Raw genomic sequence first — 26,186 nt, 5'->3', positions numbered from 1 at the left:
GATTGCTCGAAATTTTGGTAGAAAAAGATGCCATTTTGATGTAGTTACGTGGTGTTGAAGAAGATGGAGCTCTGCAGCTCGATTGTGGTTGGGGTGGGCCCGTGCTTACGCGAACAAACTTCTGATAGGTGACTGTAACATCATTACAGGAGCATTATCATGTGCAGCATGCCTTTGCACATGTACAATAGCGACTACAGCCTGACACGCGCCCTAACCGGAACTTGAATTTACTAAACAAATTTCTCTCCGTTACCATGACAAAAGAATTTGAGGGAAAGGTTGCTCTTATCACAGGAGCGGGCAGTGGCATTGGGTACGCTTTCGACCCCTCCTCCCGATTGTCTCATACAAGTCTCGACGATAGCCTTGTACTGAAATCACACTAGTCGCGCAACAGCTCTGAAGCTCTCCTCCCTCGGCGCTTCAATCTCCCTCTGCGACATCAATCAATCCAACCTTGAAGTCGTCGCTTCAGAAAGTAGCACGCCCTGCTACACCCAGAAAGTCGATGTCAGCAAGAAGGAGGATGTGGAAAGCTTTGTCAACAATACGGTCAAGCAACTAGGAGGCCTGAACTATGTATTCAACTGTGCAGGCGTGAATCCAACTAGTATGAAAGTCGAAGACACGAGCGAAGAGTACTGGGACAAGTTGGTAAACACAAACCTCAAGGGCGTCTTCCTCGTCACACAAGCATGTCTACCTCACCTTGAGCGCGGTTCGGCAATCGTCAACGTCTCGAGCATTAGTGGCGTCCGCGGCTCAGCTCTGCAGTCTGTATACTGTACTACCAAGTTTGGGCTCATTGGCATGTCCAAGTCGCATGCGCTCGAGTTTGGGCCCAGGGGCATCAGAGTCAATTGCGTGGCGCCGGGGTACATTGATACGCCGTCGAATGCGGGGATTGTGAAGGGTGGAGAGGCAGTGGAGAGGATGCGGAATGGAAATGCGCTGGAGAGATTGGGGACGCCGGAGGAGGTGGCGGATGTTGTGGCGTTTTTGTTTGGAGATGGGGCGAGGTATGTCAATGGTGCTGTGGTGGAGATTGATGGGGCAGTTAAGATGAGTAGTACTACCAGTAAATGAGGTTTTGGCGATAGGAGATTCGAGTAAGTGAATTTGGAAGAAACATAAAACAACAAACACATCTGGTGACTGATCTTTGGAATACAAAAGCGATGCTCATGATTGTCCAATGGGAGAGCGAGGCAGTGAAGCTACGCTATCACGTGCACGTTGATCTGCGACCTGCACTAGCGCCTCGTCCTATCGAAAGTTCCGTCGCGACATCTTTCCCTTACTACGACAACCTTGACATCGCCACAGCCATGACAGATACACAACCCGCACAAACGTCGCTCGCGACTGATAAATCTCTCGAACCATCCGCATCAAACGAACTCGTTCACACGACCGAACAAACTATCGTTACAACAAATGCCGAAGGCAAGAAAGTCAAGAAGATCATCCGGCGCAAACGACGACCTGCCCGCCCTCAGATCGACCCTGCGGAAATAAAGACCCAGGAAACCCCGCAAACAGGCACAATCTACAATGTCTGGTACAACAAGTGGTCGGGCGGTGACCGTGAAGACAAATACCTCTCTCAGACTCCCGCGCAAGGTCGCTGCAACATAGCAAGAGACAGCGGCTACACAAAGGCCGACAAGACGCCCGGCGCGTACTTTTGTCTCTTCTTCGCGCGCGGCACTTGTCCCAAAGGAGTAGATTGCGAATACCTGCACCGCCTGCCCACAGTAACGGACATTTTCCCTAGCAACGTCGACTGCTTCGGGCGCGACAAGCATGCCGACTACCGCGATGACATGGGCGGTGTAGGAACCTTCCAGCGCCAAAACCGTACCCTGTACATTGGGCGCATCCACCCAACTGACGACATCGAAGAAGTTGTCGCACGGCACATGCAGGAATGGGGCGAGATTGAACGGACGCGTGTCCTAACAGCGCGTGGTGTAGCTTTCGTCACATACATGAACGAGGCAAACAGCCAGTTTGCAAAAGAAGCAATGGACCACCAGTCTTTCGACCACAACGAGATCCTCAATGTCCGCTGGGCAACCGTCGATCCCAACCCCCAGGCTGCCAAGCGCGAGGCCAGACGCATTGAGGAACAGGCTGCAGAGGCAATTAGAAAGGCGCTACCTGCGGCGTACGTGGCCGAGCTCGAAGGCAGAGACCCGGAGGGCAAGAAGCGGCGCAAAGTCGAAGGTAGCTTTGGACTCCAGGGCTACGAGGCACCAGATGATGTGTGGTATGCAAAGGAAAAGGGCGAGTGGGAAGCAGCCAAGCAACTCCAAGCGGGTGGTGCAAGCGACAGAATGGCGATTGAGGCTGGGGATAACACATATCAAGATATGAACCCGGGACTAGACACCGGTGCCGCGCAACAGCAACAGCAGAACAGCGGTATTTTGTCTGGTAGTACCCTGGCGGCGCTTAAGGGGTTCAAGGCTGCGCCGTCGAATAAGAGACCAGCGCCTGCGGCGGGGCCGTTGGTGGATTATGGCAGTGATAGCGATTAGACTTGTTCCCTTACAGAGTATTTGCATCCAGATGTGTGGCGGAGATGACAAAAAAAGAAGGGTGTGTGTATGTGTGTGTCCTATGTAGTATTTGTAAGCATTAGTTTTGGCGTTGATGAAAGGTCACAATTTGATACCCTTTTTTCTGGAATATCATTCAAATATGGAAATTTATTCATGTTTTGATCGTTGTGAAGGACAATTATGCCTAAAAGTCGAGTCGAGGAAGGAAGAAAGAAAGAAAGAAAGAAAACAATGAATTACCAAGAAAAATCCCTATCCTAAACCCCTACACAAACGATAAAGTGGACTCAACTCCCCCCCAAATCAGACAAGCACCAACTGTCAAACCGACGCAACACCCTCCCTCTCACAATCCCTCAAAAAACTACTCCAATCAGTAACCAACCTTCGTCCAGCCCAAACACTCGACTTGCCCGCTTCCTCCCCTTGGCCATCGCACCCAACCCCATCCTTACCACCTCCACTCCTGACCCTCTTACTCCCCTCCTCCTCCTCCTCAACCATAACATCCTCCACATCCTTGAACAACCTCTTCGCAGCCGCCACCTCGCCGACATCGCGTCCTCCACAGCCAAACCCGCAGTTACGGCGGCCACAGGGGCGCCAGAAGCGGTATTCGGCGACTTGGTGCTCGGAGAGGGGTGGCACGGCGAGGAGGCCGGATGAGACGTTGCGGTTGGAGGTGTAGGAGAGGCGGGTTCCGGAGGGGGAGAGGGGGGAGGGGGTTTCGTATTCTGTGCCGTTTGCTATGGGGATGGATGGGGGAGGGGGGTTGTTGGGGAAGTGGAGGGGTGGGGTGCCGGGGGATGTGTAGTGTGAGGGGCTACTGAGCGGGGGACTTGCGATACTGTGGTGAGAAGCGGATGGGGTGCGAGGGAGACTGTGGACTTGTTTGTTGAGGATGCGGTCGATGGAGTCGAGGTGGGGGGCGTAGTGGTCGTAGCTGTGGGAGGGTCCGCACATTTCGGATCCGTCGATGCTCATGGGGCTAGCGGGGGTTATGGCGGAGCTGAGGATACGGGGTGTTCCGGACATGATGCTGGGGTTGGAAGTTGGAGAGGGGAATAGATCCTTTGCGCTTGTGGTAGGGGAAAGGGGTGTGGGAAAGCCTGGATATCTTCTGCCGACTTCTGTCAAGAGTGAGAGGTATGGTTTCACTGCCGTTGGCTGTGGCAAGACGGTGCTGACAGATCCCATATTGAAAACTGCACCGCTTCCGGTAGGCTGCGATGAGTTGATGAAGCTGTTCGCAGTACCGTCGAGTGCAAATCCCCATGATGGAAGGCCATCGTACTCAGTGGCTAGCGTGTGTGGAGAAGAACTGCAAGTAAAGAAGCTAGTGGGGCTTCTAGGACTGCTACCATTGCTAGAATCAAAAGAGCTTCCAAGGCCTGTGATACGCCGAAGAGCTTGAGAAGTGAGGACGTCCATAGGCTCTGCTCTGGCAAAACGAGCATCGTCACAAGACCATAGTCCACCGTACTGCTGCCACGGAAAGGTCGGGAGAAAATGATCCTCAGGGTAGACATCGTATCCAAGGCTGCGAGCACGAAAAAAGACGTATACAAAGCGACAGTCAGGAAATTGGCGAAGAACCTACAAAATGTACATTTAGCGCAGGTAATTTCAAGAAATTGGAAGAAGGTTGTGAGCGTGGTTGTATGGCATGAATCAATATGAAATATTTCGGTAAAATATGCTGAATATCTATACAAATGACAAAAAAGGCTGGGGTGGAAGCTCATACATCCCAAGCGGGGAACAAAGGTGGTGTTGCCGTGAGCCTGTAATCAGTCAGTACGCGGCTGATCATTGACGATCAAAGATAAAACGCTCACATCAAGATTTCAAAAGCCTTAAACTTTCTAAGCTTACGAGAGCCGCGTCGATAGTTATGGAGAACTTCGGGCCGAGCAGTTTTGATATTCTTGCGTCCGAGCAACTTATGCATGGCGGGAGTGGTATGGTACATGGGATCAAAGACGACTAAGTGGCAAGTGCCATCATAGTGGCGTTCGAATCCAACAATTGTAAGGGAGTGACCTGGCTGCTGGAGATAGATAGGCGGTAGTAGGGTCTTGCATACAGTGGAGCCATCGTCAGTAGCTGCTTGGGCAAAATATCGCTCTACGGCAGTAAGAAGTGTTCTGTGGGCCAAGGTCTTGCGATCTTCTGTGGTGAAGAACACTTCTACGGCGCAATTGATCTCTGCGTTGAGGAAAAATGCTTGCGCCTGTAAGGGTGTCAGAAATAGCCTCGAAGTGACGTGGGAGCGCATACCTCTGGAGTGCCAATGTACTTTCTTGTGTTGCGAATGCCACCGGTCTGGACACGGCCGATCGAGTTGATTCCGTTATCCCAGGCTTCCTCTATGAGGTCCTGCACCTTCAAGATGGTTGGCAATCGACCAAGAAATTCTTCGTGACCCTGTGCTTTTGCACCTTGAATGTAGGAGAGAAGCATGTGAATGTTGCGGTAACCACAGAAGCCACCCTCATGGGGTGTTTTTCCAACGTGAATGGTAGAAGGGTGACAATAATATGCCTGCTGTACCGTGCGGTCTAAGGCGGACAGCTGTGCAAGAATAGGTATGATACCTGGCGTCTCATTTTGCACCTGCTCATGTTTGATGAGGCGACCGTCCCGTCCAATGCGATTGACCAGGGTGATCTCGGGGCCGGCACTAAGCTGCCTGTGGAGCCATTCTGGCATGCGCTCTTCAAAAGCATACTCACCTAGGTCAGATTTCTAACATAGTTAGTCAAAAAGTATTGCAGTGAGTGGCAATAGACTTACGTCAAGACGGGCGTTCTTAGATGGCGGCTTGGCATTCTTATGAGACTTTGTGAATGGGCTAAACCCTAGGATACTTCTGCTTATGGTAGTTTTATCACTGTCATTTGTATTCCGTCGGCGTCGAGGACCATGCTTGGTTGATCTGCGGCTGTGGCCGTCGGTCCTCTTCGAGGCAGCGCGCGTGTCTGTTTTCGCGTTGTGCTCGACGGATGTGCTCGTAGCACGACGCCTATGTGAGCGATGGGTGGAAGATGAGCTGTGCATAGTAGCGGATGAACGTTTAGAGTGATATTTTGGGGTAGTCTCGTCGAATGATAAAGCCTCTACGCGGCGATAATCCATATGATCGTCGGGGTCAGAAGGAGAAACAAGCTCGTAAGAATCAGAGGTGGGACTTTTGATGGCTCTTTCTTCTTGGTCAGAATCATCAGAGTCCAAGTCCGAGTCAGAATCAGAATCGCAAGAGTCGGAAGAGGAAGGCGCTTGCTCGTCGTTGCTGCCCGTCGATACAGGCGTGGGTGGTAATGAAGGTCGCAACGGCTCCGGATCATCTTGGATAATGAAGGGAGAGTCGGTGGTATGAGCTTGCTCGAAATGCAGCTGAAGGAAGTAGCCATCTTTTGAGAGAATGGTGAAATCGCACAGGGGACATTCGAGACGCTTCATGCTGGCTTCTGTATTGGTACAAACGATATCCAGAGTACCATATGTCTTAACGGCACTCAAGTGGATTCAAGATTATGTAGCAAATCATGGACGTTGAAGGCTCGGTCTTGGTAGTGAGGTCAACCGTCACCTAGTGCGTGTACAAATGACACTGCTGGAGCGATTGCTGCGTGCTAACGGGGCTTAGCATGACGAACGCACGAAGTTCAAACGCAAATGGAAAGTTTAAACCAAGAGACGGGCAAAAATAAGACATACTGAGAGAAAGTAGAAGTGGAGAAGATGCTGTTTTGAGGAAGTACTGTGGTCGGCTGCAAGAATACGGTGAAGGTATAAGTCCGGCTGTTGCCAGGACAGCCAATCAATCAGGCGCGCCAAGACCGAGAAATATGGATGATGAACTACACTTGCGAACGAAGAGATGTAAAGGCAGGTTTTGCTACTGTTGCGTTTAGGACATGTGAATGGCGAGCTTGATGTTCGCAGTGTGGGCCTGGGCGGGACGCTTCATCGGCAACAGCAAATTAATGGATGCGAGGACACGGCGATGCCGTGTTGGCAGAGCGAGAGATGAGGCCATGGCAAGAGCGCATTCCGTGGCGAGATTATCATGAGCACTGATATCAGGAATGAAGTGTTCCGAGAAGAGATTGTCTACTCAGAACCCATAGTTTGTATCCATGTAGTACACATGGAGCACGTCATTGGTTCGCCAAGACCAGCCCATGCACTTCTGAAATCGGATGGAGCACACTCGCACAAGTCTCTTCACATGCTGCGCCACGTATTTTGCACACGACGAACTGGCTGGGCCTTGTCGCGCCGCATACAACTGCGATGCATACTGCGGCGAGGATATGCCGCGACGGCAGGCTCAGGCGATCCGCAATGGTTCCAGGAGCTGCGCACTCAAATGCTGCAGCGGGGCGCGACCCATCTGCCTGAGCATTTGACCGCTCCACCCGAATACAAACTCTCGCAGACGCTGACTGGTTTCCTACCCCGAGATTTCTGTCATGCTCCAGGCAGGCGAAATCAAATAATTCCTTTTGGCCACCATTTGATATGGTTCAATCCATCGCTGCCTACTCATGATCTACTTCCGGATGGAACAGACGCATCCCATTCACCAGGCGGTCCTTGGGTGCGACGCATGTGGGCAGGAGGCTCAATACAGGCAAAGCCGAGCGATTACTTTGATAAGTTTCGAGGCTTCGCCGTAGACACGCCCATGGCTGGTATCGAGCATATCAAGCATGTCCGACTGCACGGGCAGGACGATACCGCCAAGATCTTTGTCACCATTGAGCGCCGCTTTGCAAGACTAGACGCCCTACAAGAAAGCTACAGAGCGCTCCACGGATCGTTGGGCAGAGCCACCGGGTTGCGAAAAATTCAAAGCTACTTCGAGGACCAACTAAGCAATGACGAAGCCTGGGGCAATACCGTTCTCAAAGAAGAGCGCAACCTGGTCTTCTTCAAGGAACGCAGTGCTGCAGAACTCGACGCTATCAAGGCGGGCCAGATGGCCTCTATCAAATATCTAGATCGTGCGTACTCTGACCAGCTGTGTGAGCTGCTTGCTGACTACTTATAGCTCCCGGCGATCCTCTCTTCTCCCATACCCTCACTCCCAATCGTGCACTTCTGTTCCGTTTCTCTGCTCTCACTTTCAATGCTCATCTCATTCACCTTGATCCCGACTACGCTCGTAATGTTGAAGGTCACCGCAATCTCCTGGTCCATGGACCCCTCTCCCTGACGCTCATGCTGCAACTCATGAACAATCATCTGGAAACGCATATCAAGGGAGAACAGGTTGTGGAGTCTGTTGAATATCGTAATCTTGCGCCATTGTATTGTGACGAGGAAATGCGCATTTGTGGAATGGAGAAGAAGACACTGCAAAATGGAAGCATATACGACTTATGGATCGAAGGTCCAACAGGTGGCGTTGCTGTAAAAGGTACTGTCTACACGACAGTTCGGACACCTACTTCGGCTCCTCCGCCTACAAATACATCCGGCGGAACCCCAAGTTCGAGGGAGACACGACAACATAATCGTAAAACTGGTACACGAGCGAAATTGAATGACCAAACTGACGGAGAAAAACCTGCTTGGCGGCGGCTGGACTTAAGAACTGAAAAAGCGAACCCAACCGGAAGCGGCGAAGTAACTGGATTAGCGACAACCCCGAGCCTCAGTGCAACTTCAGTGTCTGAACCTTCAGCTCAGTCCGAAGGTGAGAAACCAATTGAACTTTTGTCTAATGAAGCAACTTCTCAACCACCCTTCAGAGGAGTAATTGCATCTTTGATGCGTGTACCTGGCCGAGTGACTCGTCGTAGGCCCACTCGCCTCAGAAGCCACCAATTTATCCCTCCTCCAATCAAAGCTGCGATACCCATTCGTCCTGTCCAAGCTTATATTCCAGCAAAGCCAGTTGTTTCAAGACAAACCAAACAGCTTTTGCGTCGACTCTTCCGCGAGACCACGCCTACTGTTCGCATGAGACCCTTACCGCTTGCCCGCAAGTATGCTGCGTCGCCATATACAGGTGAATCGTGGATAGCCTTGAGAAAGAACCGATTTTTAAGAGAAGGCGTGAAGAAGATTGAGAGACCGAGGATTAGATACGAGGGAGAGCGTCTGGTTCGTTGGCGTTGGAGACGGAGGTTGATGAATCACAACTAAGCTTACTCTGTTAATCAAACTGTCTTTACAATAAGAGTTTCTCCCCTCTTCTTCTTCTAGTGTAGGACTATCAACCTCAATTGTACATTATATTGAAATGATAGGTTTCATGACTGAAAACGTAACTTGTTTCTTGATATGGAAAAGCTATTAACTGTTAAAGAGTACAGCATATCTATCTGAGTAACACTCCACTCTAAACTAAGAAATATGAAATCAGAAAAAAATCAATGCTGGATGTAAAGTGTGTTGAGGTACTTGGAAGCATAAGCATCCCTCTATTGATTGATTACAAGTCTAGTTCGTTACACTATCGTTACACATGCTGCCGTCTATCATCTCATACTTTCCATCTTTCAACTATGAATAACAACAAGTTCCTCCCCCGGGCACTAAAAATATGGAATGTATATATCTATGGTTACTCAAAAAGCCCGAACCTGGACAATTACGTATCCGTATCGAATACAATTAGAATAAATCAAAATCTAATCAAAAAAAAACGCCAGTCCATGGGTATAATGCCGCAAATACAATGTCAGAAGAAAATACAGGGTTTTTCTTCCTGTGGGTATCTTAATATAAATCCAAGTGAGAGATATGAATGAGAAGAAAAGAAAAGCGAGAAAAAAAAGCCGAAAGTCACTACGGTGCATATACACACGTCAAACAATATGCACCAGAACCGTGTTGGGCAAAAAAGAAAAGAAAAGAAAAGAAGTGAAATTAGGAAGAAAACATCGAAAACCTCGTTCTGGGCGACGAAGTCGAAACATTCGACCTATGCGTCCCCATCCGCGTCAACGGCGACGAAACCGCTTCATTCTGCTGCGCGTCCGCACCGCCATCCCCCTCACCGCGATTAAACAGATGAAACTTCTCGACAAGCTGCTTATAATCGTAAAGCACCGGCGGCTCTTTTGCCTCTTTCTCATCGTGGAACCCCTCGATGCTTCCTTTGAAGATTTTGTCGACGGGAGCGCGCCAGGTGCAATGGTCAATGATGTCGCGGTACTTATGGCTTTCACACAAGTAGTCATCGAGCCATTGGAGGTGCTCTTTATCGGGCGGATCGTCGCCGAAGCGGATGAATTGGATGCTGAAGTGGCGGTGGCCGGTTTGTTGGCGGTCTTGTTCGGCGAAGGCCATGATGGCTTTGTGTAGGGGCGGCGGGTTGCGGATGATTTCGTGGGGGGAGTTTGGGTTTTTGGCAACATGGCGGAGGGCGGTGAGGTCTTCAGTGGACCATTTGCCGTCGGTGAAGACGTAGAGGGTTGTTGCTGGCCGGCGGTTGCGGTGCCATTCTTTGTAGATGTTTTGGAGGATGGCGGTCATGTCGGTTGTTGCGCTGGGTTTTGGATTGCGTTCGGGCCAGGCTTTTTGCAGCTTTTCTTTTAGTAACCTCCGCCCGGTATCTCCTACAATGTTATTTGCGTTGTGTCGAGATCCCTCTACAGTGAAGCGGAGGTCGATGCCGCTTTTGTCGATACCTGCAGCGTTCATTGCCAGGGTTTCGACGACAAAGGTCAGGATTGGCCAGTGATCGAACATCGTCCAGCCGTTATCGATGACGAAGACCTGACACACATTAGTCACTGTAATTGAGGAGAATTTGAGTAGCCTTACCAGTTCACGACGATCTTTGGATATGTCCCTTAGGTTAGGATCTGGCCTCCTAGTTTCTCTACCCATTATGCTTGCCATCCTTGCAAACCCGCTCAGCTTTTCGTTTTCTAGTCTTTTTCTTCTGTCACATATGCTGTATGGTAGGTTCAGTACGGATGTTGGTAGTTCTCCACCAAAGTCTGCCGTCTCATGCGACATAGTTGTGCGTGGACTTCTCACAGCGTGATTTCCATTAGAATGTTCGCTCGGATAACGCGCCCTCGTGTGCTCATTCCCCGTAGGAGAGCCGATAATTCCTAAGGGGTGTGTTGCGCCGAAGCTTGTGACGTCATTTACGTGAAGCGTTGAGGTGCTCGTTGGCTCGTACACCTGTTTGTCGCCATAGGCAGAATTTATGGTGCTCGAAGTTGTCGGTCTTGGGAAGCTGCTCTGCATATTACCATGCGTCTGCGAATAGTATTCTAGAGGCGAAAATTCCAGATGCCTGGTGTTGACAGGAGCTGTGAATCCAGGTGTGTAAGGTGGAGATAGAGGAGCAACATGCGTATTGATCTGCGGACGTGGAGGAGTGACGGACGCTGATTCTCCAGTCGAACTAGAAAATTCTTTAAAAGCGGGTTCGGATGCATTTTCCATCACTCTGTTTGATTGGCGTGAATTCGGATTGCCGTGTGCACCAAAGGGCTCCGTTGTAGGTGCAGTTACGTCAAGAACGAATGTGTTTTGATCGTGAATCGTGTTTTGCCGCTGAGTTGGCGTTGGTGTAGAAGGAGTGATTATCAGCCCATCGGGTTCACTGTCTGCCGTATTGCGTTGTGTGTCGGACTTTTGCTGGTCACTCTCCAGTAGATCAGGGTTTCTGGGCTTCTTAGAGCGACCACCAAATGGCTGCTCATACAGATCCGCGTTATCAACAGGACTCTCAGTGACGGCGCCATTGTGAACTTCAAGCATATTTTCTTTATTTTCGGGGAGACTGCGGCTGCTCGCTTTTAGTTCTTGCCTTAGAATCTCCTTGCGGTAAGGGGTTTGACCCAGAGGCTTGCTCTTGATCATCTCCTCTTTGCGGATCTGCATTGATGCCCATTGTCGAGGATTGATCTGACTGGCGCCTGCTGGTACTGGTTCCTGTTGAGAGGATTTCATCTTCGTTTCTGAGACCCTCTGGATTCGGGCTTTGTCTTCAATCTCGGAAAGTGCCTTGAGCACTACAGCGTCAGTCTCTTTTGAGTGTCCTTTCAGACGTGAAATTTCTTTCTCTGCCGAAGTGTGTATTTCTTGTAGCTTTTTGCAAAGTTCCTCAGAGTCAGGCCTCTTCTTCAAGTCTGCCTGAAGTAGCTCATTCTCTATTAACACCAACACTAGCTCCGTGGTGGTGTCTGAAGAGCGGAGGTGTCCTCTAAGGTAATCATGCCACTTTCTTATCTCCGGAAGAACATTGAAGCCGTCGTGAAATCGATCGTGGGTTTCCCCGTTCTTGCAGTTTGCAGGAGCAAGTTGTCGGAGCTGTTCATATTGGCGTATTCCCTGGAACCCTAAAACTATCCAGGTTGCAGCCACGGATAGAACACAGCCGAATGACCAGGTGTCGATTGACTGGGAGACACCTGAAGAAGTTCCATCTGGGTTTCTCATACGGAATACTTCAGGAGCGCCTAAGGAATCTCAGAAAATACACCCACGTATTCGCCATTCTCCTGACTTACCGTAAGTATCAGTGAACCCCCTGATCAGTTCTGTTGGGACTGAGCCATCATGTCCCTCAATGACTGGAGCAAAACTCGAAAACCCGAAATCGGCTAGTTTCAACTTCTTTCGTATGCTGAGAATGTTATCGGGCTTAATGTCTGCGTGCCAGCTGATTGTTTTTAGTTTGGGCTCTCGAAAAGTTTCTTTCTGGTACATACCCATGGAATCTCCGTGGTTCGCTCGTACCACCTCGTGGAACTTCAAGGTGGTGTACGTGACGAATGGCCTTGGCAATCTCAAAGAGTGAGTCCCATGTACGGAGAATCTCCTGAGCTCTCACAGGAGGAACATTGGTCTCATCCGCCCATGCCTGGTAAAGATCATGATCCCCATACTCTAGCAACAGGTTATAGGTCTTTCCCATATCTTTGCCTTCACCATAATCATGAGTGTAGGAACCTAGACATCGTAATATCGGTACGTCTTTCTTCGAGTCGAGGCCAGAGAAGGCTTCCTTTTCTAACTCGAAATCTCTCTTTTTGTTTCCACAATACGATTTGAGAACCATCTGATAGCACTAAGTATCGTTTAGTATATGCCTTAACGGTGTTCTGACTGGGAAGCTTACCTCTCCGAACTCGTCGTCTTTGTAAAGTGACTTTTGTAGAGCATCTGTTAGGGCGGTATCTGTAATTAGATCTTTTTGCACGGCCACCCAGTATATTGAAGCAGTTCCACCCTTTTCTGGAAGCTTAATCTTGTCACAGAAAGGCAGTATGACCTTCGTTCCATGAAGATTGACGTCCATGTCCAAGGTCAAGTTCAACGGGCAGTATGCCCATTTGTCTCTGTGAAAATCTTGGATGATACGATCGACTTCCTTTCGTGAATGAACTTCAAGTAAGCTTTCGCGGAGATTTTGATCGTCTTGGCTGCGCATAAGGTATCTGTCGTTAACATCTGCGCGGTAGAAACGGTCAATGAGATGGTGATAGCCTTGTTCGAGAAGCAAGCTAAGGACACGGCGGCAGGACTGGTCGCCAGTAAAGATATTCTGATACCTGACCTGGAAGGTTCGATGAGGCGCTGGAGGCGTTTCATCCAAAAATCGATGCCCTCTGGTCTGTTCGGGGCTCTCTGGGTGGTGCTCGATCCACCATCTTTCGAGCGCATACACGTGTACAATTTTGCGCCGGCAACTGCACTTGTGTGGAGGCTGGCACTCGTTCTGGCAAGCAACTGGACGGGTCCATGCTGATTGTAAGAGGTATTTGAATTCATCTTCAATACGTTGACGACGTTTCTGTTCTTGAGATACGGCTGGCATTCTGACGTGGTTCCAACCAGCGATCAGGCTGGCAACAACGTCATGGAGTAGCGGGCAAAAAGAAGTACAGAATTGGTGTTCGATATGAAAAAGTTGGAATATATGCGCAGCGTGATTGGATCGAAGTTGTCGGGGCGGTTGCGCAAAGTATGAGCTTGGTGACAAGCCAGTGGTAAGGAGGTGACAAGCAACGGGCAGTGGTTGTTGGAGCCTCAGTTTTGTGGGTGGGGTGCCTGGCTATTAGAGCCATATGATTGAGGACATGCGCAGCTTGGGGCAGATCCAGATTAATGATTGCACCAATAGTGCCACGGAGGACTTTGGTGGCTGCAGCAAGCTGATTACTGCGACAAGGCAGCAAGGCTGAGCTTTCGCTCCGCCGCCACAAGTTGTTCATCAAGCAGTATGTGTAATCGAGAGATTAATGATAAATACAACAAGAAAAGTGAGATCGCGTTTCTGAAAAAAGCTGCGATATGGTGTTGCATCGTCTGGTAGGCGGATGGTGTAAGCTGGTCATCTTCAGGAGTGACATGTTGATCGACCAGGCTGCGTCAGTGAACGCTTCTTCGCTAAGCGCTCATGACCCCGCTTGGTAACTCGAAGGATGGCCTCCCGCTCCGGCCGTGTCGGCCTCGAACTCTAACTAAAAAAGCCTCCACTGGGATCCTAGGTGTTACTTGATGGCAGTGCACGCCTCTTCCCCGTACTGTGTTGGACCATTCTGATCAAAATGAATATGGCGATGCTCTAATTACAAAACTTAAACAGAAGATAGAACACTAGAAGGATTACCCATCTACCTCAGCATCAGCCTGTTTTTGGCGCTGTTGGCTTGTATGACGGTAAAGTGGCGCGGTCAGTACGAAACCATCGTATGATCCGAGCAAGCCTCTTCGTAGAACTGACCAAGCGCTTGGATGCGTCTTTTCGAGTATTGGCATCAGAGTAGCCTTGGGCTGTTCCGGACGCTAGAGAAACACTCGCCGATGACGTCAGGCCAGGGACGATGTGTTTTAGCCTCTCAAAGAACGTGAAATGTTCCACGGTACTGTTGAAGAAACGATAAGTCGACCAAGCTCCCAACAAAGTTAGGAAAGTCAGAGGTATGGTGACCTGAAGCCAACGCTCCAAAGCAAGGCTAGAGAAAGAACTGTTTTCGGAGCTGCCAGCATTCTGATCTTGATCTTGATATTTGATGACATCGGTGCTGAAAAATGTCTGTGGTGGGTTAGAAAGAGAAAGGAGTCAAAAGGTCATTTCAGGCTTACTGATACGAATGTCGCTGGCAGGTATAACAGCGTAACGATGGTAATGATTCGCATAACAACAGCTTCCCGTTCAAGGTTCTTGTTCAACTGTTCAGTCCGGTCTGAAGCTTGACGGTGTAGATGCTGTAACACCAGCTCTTTTCGGTCACTTATTATCTTCACGAGAAGTTTTGCTCGGGTTAGTTGCATGTCAAAGTCTCCCATAATCTCATCCAGTTGCGAAAAGAAGGCATGCAAATGATCCTCGCAGTTTGTTTTTAACGCGCTGGGAAAGTCTTCTCGGGAAACCAGGTTCTTGTAGAAGCTGCGTAGAGCACCCACAATTTTGGCGTTGGACTCCAGAACCATTACTACTGCATTGGCCTCATCTTGCCAATGTTGCAAATCCTGTATGTCTTGTGGCTCGTAGATCTCATAAGCACACTCCTCCCTACGAAGGCCGTTCACGGCCATCCCACTCTGTGTTTCTCAACGTCAGCTTATAAATACACGTGAATGAGAGCACTTACTTCTTGATGGATCACTCTCTCAAGCCATACTATGTACCATCTCCAGTCTTCGGTTGCCCAGTGGCAATAGAGTAAATGCGTCACAAGGGTCGACCGGAAGCATGCTGTCGGATTGTCATACTTTATATCCTCTGGTCGGCCGTCTGGTTTGGTCAGATCTGCATAACGCTCCAAAATGTCTTTCCCGCCCTTCGTAACAATCCAGAGCGTAGTGCCGTATTCGACATCGAATTTATGATAGATTGCGGCATCTCGAATCGACCATACGTTGAGCTTGATGTTCTCATGATCTCGCTTCTTGAGGTGTACACCCTTCAAGTTGTAGCTAAGTTGGAAAAGCTTGCCGCTTCGATTTAGCTCAGGAACTCCGTGTCCACTTCTTGGATTTCTGAGGCGTATTTGCTCCCGAAAACCACTAAACCGAGGATCGATGGCGTCAGTCTGTCCACCAAAGACGAGCATGAAATCCAAATACACGGGCATGACTTGATGATATGACAGGAGTTGACAAAGGCTTTCACGTGTTGTCTTCAGTTTATCGCGCGAATGTTGTCCATACAGATATCTATGCTGTCAGCATGGGATTTGAGACTATTACATAGTGGACTTACATGAACCTGCATTTTGGATCTTTCTTTCGCGCCATAAGTAGCTGCGTGTTGGCATCGTTCGGGTTCTGCGCAGTGGTGACACCGAGCCATTCAGTGAGTTTTGCTGGACTATGTATGTTTCTCTTATCCCGCCCTGTATTTTTTAGCAACCTTTCAAGCGATTCGAAAGGCAAATTACCTTTCCCATCACTGGTGTCCAAGTCAATAACGGGAATTTCAAAGACTTTTTCAACTTCGTCCTCAGTGGAACCAAGGCAAAGATCGACCTCAGCATCGTCCAAGCGTTCCTTGTATGAGACAAGTTTCGACTTGTATGTTGCGATGCCGCTTGGAATGAGGTTCTCTGGATAATTGGCGCTGTCAAGATATGATTCCTGCAGTTCCACCGGTAATGGGTACATTGTATGCCTATTTAACACTAGCGCAAAGATACGCAACTATGAATTATGATTATCAACAGAAAGGTATGAGAGAAGGACATGGTATTTTAAGAGGGATGATGTGGCCTCAGGGAGGCGCAGCAAATCTGCCTTGTGGCGTGTAGTTTACATCAGGGAAGGCGTTCTAGGGGAATGCAAGACCCCGCCCCCGTGCACCTGAGGCGACCTCCTCACTGGTGCCAAAGCTGCTACTGATACACAAGATGCAAGCAACTGCATCACATGGATACTATCAACTAAACGCCAGGCGCCGACATTTTGAATCATACTATGAAGATGAGACTCGGCCTTGTTCTTGTTGGGGCTTTCGTTCCTCTGGCTCTGGTGACACAGAGGGCGATCGCGTCCGCCCGGACACATCTCTTCGCTTCCTCAGCTCTCTCTTCTCCCCCTGAAACCAAATTAGCCACGCGCTCGCGAATACTAGAAAACAGAATCACCTCGGTCAGCTTCTCGGGCACCTCGAATAGCCAGTTGCCATTGAACTGGGAGGCTTATCAGTCCGGTGTCTTTCAACCTACTGTCCAGACACAACATACAACTCTTGGTTTGAAATCCCAGTTCGGCCATTTGGTTTTCAAGTATTCTTCAATCTTGTCCCATCCAAAATCGTCATATGCGGTAAACGTTTCTTGGACTCGGCCGCTCCATTTTGCGGATGGAAGCCTAGGCTTGCGTTGAGCTTGCCTCGCGCGCTCCAACTCCGGGTCAGCAGCTCGACGAAATGGTGGCATCTGGATGTTTTTCCTTTCTTGTGGGTTGATCGTGGCGCACGTTCAGGCAGAATAAATCCGTGGTGCTTGTGATGCACCCGGTCTCGTGAACCCGGGCGATAGGCTGACAGCTGCGGCTGAGTATCTTCAACGTGCTTCTTCTCAACTCTGCGAGTGGAAGGCTGAAGACGAAACTTTATGCTTCTACGTATGAGCGGCCTCAGCCTCAGCCTCATGACTCATCCAGAAGGTATCCGAAGATGCGTACAACTGCTCTGAGGAGGACGCAAAGGCGCATTTCCCATGCAAGATGCATCACATCTGTGAGTGGCGATTGCGCGATTTTGCATGATGGGTTTCGTACAAAGCGGAGAAACTGTCGTTCAGCTGAGACGCCACGGCTGACCGGTTTAGTTTGCCTTTTTGCCTGTTACGAATGGTGTAGTGCACAATATCACTATTGGTCACCATTTTATACATGGTGTAGCCGCATGCATTTCCCAATCACTTGCAAGCGACGCTTTTTCTATGGCGAAATAAGATGCCTAGAGTATAGATGTATCGGAACAAATTCCATGACTGGTATTGCGAAACTGTTGCTTGTCCATCACCGAATCGAATGATACTTGAAGGATTCTTAGAGGATATGAATTTAAAATACCACAAAGGTAAAGCAAATTATGGAATGGGGATGCATTGATATGCCGCATGGTTGTCGAGGCGATCCGCGGAAGAACCACACCCAGGAAGATACCGATGCACCAAAGCCCGAGCAAAAGCTACACAACCTGAAGAAGTTGTTCATAGCGACTATGAACCCATATCACTCAAGGCCAATATTTATACAAGTCCGTATATCCTTTGCTTAAGCTCCCGATGCGCCAGAAAATACAGAAGAGTCCTGCATGGTTGAGCAGCCAACGATAACAAAAGCAAAGAGTCTTTTCTGGCGATACGCACTGGATGACACTAAGAGTTCTCGCCCCCGAGTTTTTGTATGCTCTTGAATACGGAAGATTGGTAAAATATTATGTGGTCTCCGGAAACGAAGTTGCTGACGTAGCCTTGAGCTGGAGAGGTATGATGAAAGGCAAACTATAGTGGCGTATGCAGGAAATATACTCACGTTACACATCTCAAGAGAAAGGAGAAAGATAAAATGAATCTAGGGAAACCGAGGAAAGCATATTAGATGAAGCCTTCAGAACAGGAATGGCTATTGTAGAACCAAATAACGCAAGGCTGAAAGAGCTAGGCAGAGGGTACGAGGAAAATCTAAGGCGCTTAATAGTGAAGTTTATCAGAGCAGAGAGACAGGAAAGTGGTAGAGAAGTTTCACAGGGCAGTGCGCCTAAGATCTGACCAGCGAGAAGTTTTTTCTAAGTTCGGCACCAGCTTGAAGTCGATCAAACGCGATATGTTGTTGTTGAGTCGGAAGGTGGTAGCATACCCGTATGCTAAGGCAGCAGCATGTATAATGATTCCGAGTTCAAGACGTCTATACTGGATACAAGCAGTTACTTTACTCAATTGCATCAATTCTTGAGAAGTGGTGAAGGGCAATGTGAGGCTGTAGGCGGAGTGAAGGTGTTAAAGCCGAGGCTAGTGGTGATGTGGTCCGAGCGCCGACTTCTCGATGATTCCTTGGAATTTTCTACACATATGGCAGCGTCCATTTCTTCTCCACAATCCTCCTCTGCACCCAATCTCTCTTCTCGGTTACCTTGCATTGAGCTGGAGTCTAGGAGCATTGTTTGAGCTTCACCACCGCCACCTACATATCTCAATTCCGTCACAATGCAAAGAGCTTTCGCTTCGCGGGCGCGGACTTCGGCCCTAAATTCGACCTCTAAGCTTCGCACGACCAGCTTGAGCCTCCAGCAACAGAGATTTGCGCACAAGGTATATTGTCGCTATACGTACTTTTCAATTGACTAGCAGAAACTAATTCACGTACAGGAGCTTAAGTTTGGCGTCGAGGCACGAGCAGGACTGCTCAAGGGTGTCGACACACTGGCAAAGGCCGTGTCAACAACACTCGGTCCCAAGGGTCGCAACGTATTGATTGAGTCAAGCTATGGCTCTCCCAAGATTACCAAGGGTATGCACATGTTTAGTCGTCTTTTCCCAAATTGTCCGCTGACAAAGCTTCAGATGGTGTAACTGTCGCAAAGGCCATTACCCTCCAAGACAAGTTCGAAAACCTTGGAGCCCGCCTGCTTCAGGATGTTGCCAGCAAGACCAACGAAGCTGCTGGTGACGGGACCACTACCGCTACCGTCCTTGCCCGCGCCATCTTCTCCGAGACTGTTAAGAACGTTGCCGCCGGATGCAACCCAATGGACCTGAGGCGGGGTACTCAGGCCGCCGTCGAGGCCGTTGTCGACTACCTCAAGGCAAACAAGAGGGACATTACCACCAGCGAGGAGATTGCACAGGTCGCCACTATCTCTGCCAATGGTGACACACACATTGGCAAGCTCCTGTCCAACGCAATGGAGAAGGTTGGAAAGGAGGGTGTCATCACCGTCAAGGAGGGTAAGACTACCGAGGATGAGCTGGAGGTCACCGAGGGTATGAAGTTCGACCGTGGTTACATCTCCCCTTACTTCATCACCGACACCAAGACTGCCAAGGTTGAGTTTGAGAAGCCTCTCATCCTCCTTTCCGAGAAGAAGATTTCTGCTGTCCAGGACATTGTCCCCGCGCTTGAGGCTTCCCAGCAGCTCCGCCGCCCTCTTGTTATCATTGCTGAGGACATTGACGGCGAAGCGCTTGCTGTCTGCATCCTCAACAAGCTCCGTGGTCAGCTTCAAGTTGCCGCTGTCAAGGCCCCTGGTTTCGGTGACAACAGGAAGTCCATCCTTGGCGATCTTGCTGTCTTGACCAACGGTACTGTCTTCAGCGACGATCTTGACATCAAGCTCGAGAAGGCTACTCCGGATATGCTGGGTTCTACCGGGTCCATCACCATCACCAAGGAGGACACTGTCATTCTGAACGGTGAGGGCAGCAAGGACCAGGTCTCGCAGCGTTGTGAGCAGATCCGTGGTGTCATCAACGACCCGACCACATCCGAGTACGAGAAGGAGAAGCTGCAGGAGCGTCTTGCCAAGCTCTCTGGTGGTGTTGCCGTCATCAAGGTCGGTGGCTCCTCCGAGGTTGAGGTTGGCGAGAAGAAGGACCGCATCGTTGACGCCCTCAATGCCACCCGTGCCGCTGTCGAGGAGGGAATTCTGCCTGGTGGTGGTACCGGTCTCCTCAAGGCTTCCGCCAACGCTCTCGACTCGGTCAAGGCGCATAACTTCGACCAGCAACTTGGCATAACCATTGTCAAGAACGCTATTACCCACCCTGCCCGCAAGATCGTCGAGAACGCCGGTGCTGAGGGCTCTGTCATTGTCGGCAAGCTCATCGACGAACACAAGAACGACTTCAACAAGGGATTCAACAGCGCCAAGGGCGAGTACGTCGACATGATTGCTGCTGGTATTCTGGACCCCTTCAAGGTTGTCCGCACTGCCCTTGTCGATGCCAGCGGTGTTGCCTCACTCCTCGGTACCACTGAGGTTGCCATTGTCGAGGCACCCGAGGAGAAGGCCGGTCCTCCAGGCGGCATGCCTGGCGGTATGGGAGGAATGGGCGGAATGGGTGGAATGGGTTTCTAAGCAGCTGAAGCCTGACCGTCTATTTTCTTCTTCTTATACCCCCATTTCGTTATTATGACTTTAGTCTTACGTCTCTCCCAGTGATGGCTTATGTACACGATATTGAGTTGGTCTCCGCTCCTCAGTCACGGTTTTTTTCTCAAAAGCACGGCATATTGGTTATTTGATGTTTTTTTGTACAATACTGTGTATCTAGAAGACGTCCTGGGAAGGGCGAGATGTAAAAAGCGACGAAGGAAATGTGAACCAGTTCAAAGACATGTACCACTTGAATGTTTTGATGTGTTGACATTGGGCAGCAGAGAGTGGATGTGGTGACCGGGGTTTAGGCCGACGGTCGGTTGCTGTGGCGGCGCGGCGCAGGCAAATAAACCGGTCGAGGAGAGTGACCCCACTAGGTACGTCGCTTGGAAAATAACCCCACTACTTGCCTCATCAGCCTCAGCAACACCGCTCCTCCACCTCCGCCCTCCCTCCCGCAAACACGCCATCCATAACAATCAGTTCTCTCCATTGAAGTAAGCTGCACCCGCCTCCTCCAAACAGCCCGACTGCCGCTTTTTGTTGCCTAGTTGTGCTACGGCAATCGCAGTCCATGATGACGAAGCTGACAGGCAACACAGTACTGATAAAGCTGCCTGGTGTCTTGAACTCCCCTTTCACATCCTCGACACTTCACACACAACATCATGGTAAGGCTTGTGCACATTGTTCACACAACAACTCGCGCTGACTGGATTTGCAGGCTCAATCCGGGTACGTAGTGATCGCCTGTAGACAACACACCACATGAACGGCAGTCGCCGCCCGACCCTCACACGCGCAACCTTACCTTCATATCAATCTCCCCAATACCCTAGCGCGCCCTCCAAACGACCAGCTCTCTTGGTACTAATACCGTCACAGTGTCTCCGTCTCTCCCGAGTGCATTAGCACCTTCAACGAGCTCAAGCTCGGCAAGGATATCAAGTGGATCATCTACAAGATCAGCGACGACTGGAAGGAGATTGTCGTCGAAGAGACTTCCAAGGAGGCCAACTTTGACGTATTCCGCGAGAAGCTTCTCAACGCCAAGAGCAAGGACCGCAAGGGCAAGGAGGGCATTGGCGGTCGCTACGCTGTCTTCGATGTCGAATATGAGCTTGAGAGTGGTGAGGGATCAAGGAGCAAGATCACCTTTATCAGCTGGACGCCCGATGATGCGCCACAATACGTACGTAATAATCTGGACGGCGACGGGGTTGACATGAGAGTCTCAACTAACGCTGCATACAGCCCCGCATGATGTACTCGTCCTCCAAGGAAGCCATCAAGCGCTCTCTCAACGGTCTCGCTGCCGACATCCAAGCCAACGACGCCGACGACCTCGAGTTTGAGAACATCAAGAGCCGTGTCTCCAAGGGCCGCTAAGGGCCTCTTCGTCTGGCCAGCCGCGTTGGACCTGCGCAACCCACCACGGGAGGACGCCGTGAGTTGGAATGGCATGAAGATATAAAGTCGAGTGATTAATTTGGTAGCGTGTCATGTCATAGCGACTTCTCAGCAACGGAATGAAAATGATTAAAGCGACGATTTTGCGTGCAGTAGCATTGCTGGGCTTTGTTTTGAATTGTTAGGCGTGGCATGCTTTCGACGGGCTAAAACCTGGTCAAGTCGTATTTGATGAAGGTGTCTTTGGTATCTTTGTTTTGGATAACGTGACGTGATAGCCTGGTCATCTGCTTCATTTCTTCAAGGTGCATGTGAACCAGCTGCTCAGAAATGCTAATTACTTGTTTTGCTCCCAAGCGGCCTTGAATACACCAACTAGCCTCTCACCCTCTTCTGCGTCCTTGGTCCGTTGTAATATGAAGGTCTTAAGATCTCCCCAGAACTCGTCAGTAGCGACAATGTCCTTCCCACTTACGGCTCCTGCAGCTACGGAGGCCCCGGCGGATGACTCCCCAGCGCTGGCCAGGCCTTTCTCACTCTCTGTCGGCGGCGCAACAGCAGGGGGGCTTGTCACAGGGGTGCCTCCTGCTGCGGGGCTACCTGAAGCTGCCGCAGCACCTGCCATCACCATGACACCAAACTCGACCTCCGTACCAGCATCAGTGCCTATCACCTCTTTCAGAGTCTTTGAATCTGTGACGGGCTTCTTTTTATATAGGATCTTGATCTTGGCTGCTGATAACGAGGCCTGCGTCGCATACTGCTGCTTCAGGTCGTACACGGAGGTTTTGGAAGGGTCGATAGCGGAGAGAGGGATTGTAGGCGTCGAAGGCTTCATGGGTTTTAGAGTTACTGTGATGGTCGAGGCAGATGTAGAGGCATCGGCGCTGTCTGTAGACTTGGGGTTTGGGCGTTGTGGGTGGGGTGGGTGTGGGAGGCGGGGGAGCGTATACTATATGAACGGATTAGTTGGGAAACAGATATATGAGGATTTGGTAGAACATACAGCGCCCTGCGCGGGGTACTGTCGCGCGTCTGCAATGTGGTCTGAGGAGAGCTTTACTGGGCGCGCGTCGAGGGCGCTCAGAAACGACTTGCAGAATGCGAATTCCGACATGGCGGGCTACGATCGTGTTTACTGATTTGGGCGCTGTTAATGCGATATCCTTCCAGGTATCCGGAGCAGCGTCTGTAGTGTAAACAACGGGATGCTCCGTGTAAGTTGTTGCGAACAGCTCCAGTCCGATGACGCTGTTTGGAGAGATGCGGGACAGTGGGCTGGAACCAGGGCCAAATCGCGCTAACCCGAAGGAGGTCCGCTAGCGTGGAAAAAGTTCCCCAAAATCTAGCAACGAAAGTTCCAAAGTTCGCGCAGGCGTCGGTTCTGCCAATTCTTCAACAACCATCACTCTTTTTTTTGTTCCACCCAAGGATTTCCGTACAACATCGGTCGCCATGGGTCAAGGTCGCCGTATGAAGAAGCAGGGTATTCCTGAGCCCCTCGACGAATCGCTGGTAACGAGGAAGCGCAAAGATGCGCCTGCGCCTGCCGAACCAGAGCGCAAGAAGAGAAGTAGGACAGCTGCGAGGGAAGCTAGAGAGGCCAAGGCGAAGGCTCAACCAAAGACAAGAGTCGCTGGAAAGCCCGTAAAGACAGCTGCTGCTATTGTCAATGGAGCAAAGGCCAAAGCAAAGGCCGCAAAGGCTGCTCCGCCTCGACCGTCCGATGACGAAGACGACGAGGATCTTTCCGAAGACGACTCTGAAATGATGGATGATTCCGATATTAACGTTACCGGGCTCGATGCGCTCGGTAGCGCGTCTGAAGGCGAAGAGTCAATCGACGAAGACGAATTCGATTCGGATATTGTAGACTCAGATACCGACATCAGGAAGGGCGCTGCGATGTGGTCGGAAGACGAAGACGAGTCGGATGCCGAGGAGAAGCTTACGGCAGCTAACATCGCTGGATTGTCCAGGAAGCTGGATGAGCAAAAAGCGATTGAAGAGGCCGAGGCGCAAGCTGAATTGGAAGAGAATATGCAGACCAACATTGTTGGTGAGAGGCCGAAGATTCTTGAGGACGAGGAGGACGAAGATGGCAGGCCGATCACGAACCTCGTCAACCAGGACATCCAATTGCTGAGGACAAGATTGACCGACACTATTCGTGTTTTGGATGATTTCAAGAATCTGGCTGAGGAGGGCCGAAGCAGGGCAGAGTACAGGGCGTCGCTTCTCAAGGATATCTGCGCTTACTACGGTATGTTGCAAATACACAAGAGCTGGTGTAGTAGCAAGTTTCAAGCTGACTTGATTTAGGCTACTCCGAGTTCCTAGCAGACAAGCTTCTGAGCCTTTTCCCGCCTCGCGAAGCTCAAGCTTTCTTCGAGGCCAACGAAACTCCAAGACCCATTGTCATCCGTACCAACACCCTCCGCACTCACCGAAGAGACCTCGCGCAAGCACTCATCAACCGTGGTGTGCAGCTTGAGCCTGTCGGCAAGTGGTCAAAGGTCGGACTTCAAATCTTCGACGCACAAGTACCACTGGGTGCTACTCCGGAATATCTCGCTGGACACTACATTCTACAGGCTGCTTCCTCGTTCTTGCCCGTTATGGCTCTTGCCCCACAGGAGAATGAGCGAGTACTAGATGTGAGTAGCATTGAAATTTCTACTTTGAAACTTGATACTGATACTATCTGAACTAGATGGCTGCTGCTCCCGGTGGTAAAACAACGCATTTGGCAGCACTCATGAAGAATACAGGATGCATCTTCGCCAACGATGCCAACAAAGACCGTGCCAAGGGTCTGATAGGAAACATCCACCGTCTGGGTGCGAGGAACGTAATTGTATCCCACTACTCGGCTTTGGAGTTCCCCAGAGTCATGAGTGGCTTTGACCGTGTGTTGCTCGATGCGCCTTGCTCGGGTACTGGTGTTATCGCCAAGGATGCCAGTGTCAAGACCAATAAGACCGAGGCCGATTTCATGAAGCTGCCTCATCTACAGAAGCAACTGCTACTTGCTGCCATCGACTCTGTTAACCATCACTCCAAGACTGGCGGTTATATTGTGTACAGTACTTGTTCCGTTACTGTCGAGGAAAACGAGCAGGTTGTGCAATATGCGCTCAACAAGAGGCCAAATGTCAAGCTTGTTGAGACTGGCCTTACTTTTGGTAAGGAGGGTTTCACAAGGATTGGGGGCAAGACTTTCCATCCGTCGATGAAGGTAAGATTTATGCGGGTTTCAGGAAGACTTGAATGACTTATACTAACATCTCGATAGATGACCAGGAGGTACTACCCTCACACTTACAATGTCGACGGTTTCTTTGTCGCCAAGTTCAAGAAGATTGGCCCTACACCACCTAATGCTGTTGGCGCCAACGAGGCTACCAAGAACAACGGTGCAGGCAACGCAGACACAACCACCGAGGTCGAAATCATCGATCGCACTCCTATCGGCGCCGACAGTGACGAAGAATCGGACTTTGGTGGATTCGATGAGGAAGAGGATCAGAAGTACATCGAGAAAGCTCAGGCCAAGTCGATGCGCAAGAAGGGCAAGGATCCCAGGGCTATTGTGCCAAAGGCGGAGAAGAGTACGAACGGAGCATCAAAAGAGAAGAATGGTCATGTGAGCGCAAAGGAGAAAGCAAGCCGCAAAGAGAAAAAGGGCGGCGGTGTTGAAGTCGCAACTGATGTTGCGACAAAGGAAAAGTCCAATGGTGTTAAGGCGAAAGAGACAAAGGTTGAATCAAAGAAGGGGCGAAGAAAGAGTGGGGAAAAGAAGGGTAAGGCGTAGTGCGTTTTCTTGTCGGATCGCGATGGATGTCTTAGCAAATGGAGGCGTGTCAAATGTCCCAATCGGATACCCAATGCAGGTGTAAAAGACGTCGCGTACTTTACTACAGCGTATGAATGGGGCTTGGTGCCCTTGTGTACTATTGGCTTCCCTCAGCCAGGCTATCAGGATTCGCTAACATTGTTACAACTTGTCACTACGGAGGTGCCTCACAAAAGTTCTGTCCCGCCAAGAATAATCTATCCGATGTACGGCCGCCTTAGCCGAGGCTTGTCTCTCCCCTCTATGTACTCGTTACCACCTTGTAGCTCAATTATCTTTTGAATATGCACAAGAATTCGCTCAATCCAAGCTTGGA

General features: G+C 50.2%; 14 protein-coding genes across 14 annotated transcripts; 7 read left to right on the top strand and 7 right to left on the bottom strand.

The window, feature by feature from the left end:
- Nucleotides 1-257: 257 nt before the first annotated feature.
- On the top strand, nt 258-1,089 carry COCCADRAFT_109776 (uncharacterized protein; the record flags this gene model as incomplete). Its single annotated transcript, XM_007719303.1, has 2 exons — nt 258-316; nt 390-1,089. The coding sequence occupies 2 exons, from the start codon at nt 258-260 to the stop codon at nt 1,087-1,089; spliced, it is 759 nt and encodes a 252-aa protein (XP_007717493.1).
- Nucleotides 1,090-1,331: 242 nt separating this feature from the next.
- Nucleotides 1,332-2,546, top strand: COCCADRAFT_109757 (uncharacterized protein; the record flags this gene model as incomplete). Its single annotated transcript, XM_007719302.1, has 1 exon — nt 1,332-2,546. The coding sequence occupies one exon, from the start codon at nt 1,332-1,334 to the stop codon at nt 2,544-2,546; it is 1,215 nt and encodes a 404-aa protein (XP_007717492.1).
- A 345-nt stretch (nt 2,547-2,891) lies between these two features.
- On the bottom strand, nt 2,892-6,032 carry COCCADRAFT_9378 (uncharacterized protein; the record flags this gene model as incomplete). Its single annotated transcript, XM_007719301.1, has 5 exons — nt 2,892-4,166; nt 4,318-4,354; nt 4,409-4,803; nt 4,851-5,318; nt 5,367-6,032. The coding sequence occupies 5 exons, from the start codon at nt 6,030-6,032 to the stop codon at nt 2,892-2,894; spliced, it is 2,841 nt and encodes a 946-aa protein (XP_007717491.1).
- A 691-nt stretch (nt 6,033-6,723) lies between these two features.
- COCCADRAFT_109772 (uncharacterized protein) lies at nt 6,724-8,729 on the top strand (the record flags this gene model as incomplete). The annotated part of the gene is made up of 2 exons (XM_007719300.1): nt 6,724-7,582; nt 7,630-8,729. 2 exons carry the CDS (start codon nt 6,724-6,726, stop codon nt 8,727-8,729), a joined length of 1,959 nt encoding a protein of 652 aa, XP_007717490.1.
- A 726-nt stretch (nt 8,730-9,455) lies between these two features.
- COCCADRAFT_41235 (uncharacterized protein) lies at nt 9,456-10,553 on the bottom strand (the record flags this gene model as incomplete). The annotated part of the gene is made up of 2 exons (XM_007719299.1): nt 9,456-10,307; nt 10,356-10,553. 2 exons carry the CDS (start codon nt 10,551-10,553, stop codon nt 9,456-9,458), a joined length of 1,050 nt encoding a protein of 349 aa, XP_007717489.1.
- Nucleotides 10,554-10,757: 204 nt separating this feature from the next.
- COCCADRAFT_109769 (uncharacterized protein) lies at nt 10,758-10,991 on the bottom strand (the record flags this gene model as incomplete). Its single annotated transcript, XM_007719298.1, has 1 exon — nt 10,758-10,991. A coding segment is annotated over one exon (234 nt), but the record flags the coding sequence as incomplete, so codon positions are not given.
- A 1,630-nt stretch (nt 10,992-12,621) lies between these two features.
- COCCADRAFT_109754 (uncharacterized protein) lies at nt 12,622-13,371 on the bottom strand (the record flags this gene model as incomplete). Its single annotated transcript, XM_007719297.1, has 1 exon — nt 12,622-13,371. One exon carries the CDS (start codon nt 13,369-13,371, stop codon nt 12,622-12,624), a length of 750 nt encoding a protein of 249 aa, XP_007717487.1.
- Nucleotides 13,372-14,181: 810 nt separating this feature from the next.
- Nucleotides 14,182-16,163, bottom strand: COCCADRAFT_109750 (uncharacterized protein; the record flags this gene model as incomplete). The annotated part of the gene is made up of 5 exons (XM_007719296.1): nt 14,182-14,592; nt 14,643-15,101; nt 15,152-15,716; nt 15,763-15,895; nt 15,941-16,163. The coding sequence occupies 5 exons, from the start codon at nt 16,161-16,163 to the stop codon at nt 14,182-14,184; spliced, it is 1,791 nt and encodes a 596-aa protein (XP_007717486.1).
- A 307-nt stretch (nt 16,164-16,470) lies between these two features.
- On the bottom strand, nt 16,471-16,936 carry COCCADRAFT_9374 (uncharacterized protein; the record flags this gene model as incomplete). Its single annotated transcript, XM_007719295.1, has 3 exons — nt 16,471-16,593; nt 16,643-16,687; nt 16,742-16,936. The coding sequence occupies 3 exons, from the start codon at nt 16,934-16,936 to the stop codon at nt 16,471-16,473; spliced, it is 363 nt and encodes a 120-aa protein (XP_007717485.1).
- A 239-nt stretch (nt 16,937-17,175) lies between these two features.
- COCCADRAFT_109774 (uncharacterized protein) lies at nt 17,176-17,538 on the top strand (the record flags this gene model as incomplete). Its single annotated transcript, XM_007719294.1, has 1 exon — nt 17,176-17,538. One exon carries the CDS (start codon nt 17,176-17,178, stop codon nt 17,536-17,538), a length of 363 nt encoding a protein of 120 aa, XP_007717484.1.
- Nucleotides 17,539-18,712: 1,174 nt separating this feature from the next.
- COCCADRAFT_109766 (uncharacterized protein) lies at nt 18,713-20,583 on the top strand (the record flags this gene model as incomplete). The annotated part of the gene is made up of 3 exons (XM_007719293.1): nt 18,713-18,817; nt 18,875-19,016; nt 19,064-20,583. 3 exons carry the CDS (start codon nt 18,713-18,715, stop codon nt 20,581-20,583), a joined length of 1,767 nt encoding a protein of 588 aa, XP_007717483.1.
- A 597-nt stretch (nt 20,584-21,180) lies between these two features.
- On the top strand, nt 21,181-21,993 carry COCCADRAFT_109762 (uncharacterized protein; the record flags this gene model as incomplete). Its single annotated transcript, XM_007719292.1, has 3 exons — nt 21,181-21,275; nt 21,490-21,796; nt 21,859-21,993. Coding segments are annotated over 3 exons (537 nt in total), but the record flags the coding sequence as incomplete, so codon positions are not given.
- Nucleotides 21,994-22,351: 358 nt separating this feature from the next.
- COCCADRAFT_9371 (uncharacterized protein) lies at nt 22,352-23,131 on the bottom strand (the record flags this gene model as incomplete). Its single annotated transcript, XM_007719291.1, has 2 exons — nt 22,352-22,966; nt 23,021-23,131. The coding sequence occupies 2 exons, from the start codon at nt 23,129-23,131 to the stop codon at nt 22,352-22,354; spliced, it is 726 nt and encodes a 241-aa protein (XP_007717481.1).
- A 338-nt stretch (nt 23,132-23,469) lies between these two features.
- COCCADRAFT_109763 (uncharacterized protein) lies at nt 23,470-25,828 on the top strand (the record flags this gene model as incomplete). Its single annotated transcript, XM_007719290.1, has 4 exons — nt 23,470-24,277; nt 24,337-24,671; nt 24,728-25,252; nt 25,310-25,828. 4 exons carry the CDS (start codon nt 23,470-23,472, stop codon nt 25,826-25,828), a joined length of 2,187 nt encoding a protein of 728 aa, XP_007717480.1.
- Between the last annotated feature and the right edge of the window lie 358 nt (nt 25,829-26,186).

This window comes from Bipolaris zeicola, assembly GCF_000523435.1.
Source record: "Bipolaris zeicola 26-R-13 unplaced genomic scaffold scaffold_296, whole genome shotgun sequence".
NCBI lineage: Eukaryota > Fungi > Ascomycota > Dothideomycetes > Pleosporales > Pleosporaceae > Bipolaris > Bipolaris zeicola.
Note: the sequence above shows the minus strand (reverse complement) of the source record. Positions and strands in the feature narration are given on the sequence as shown.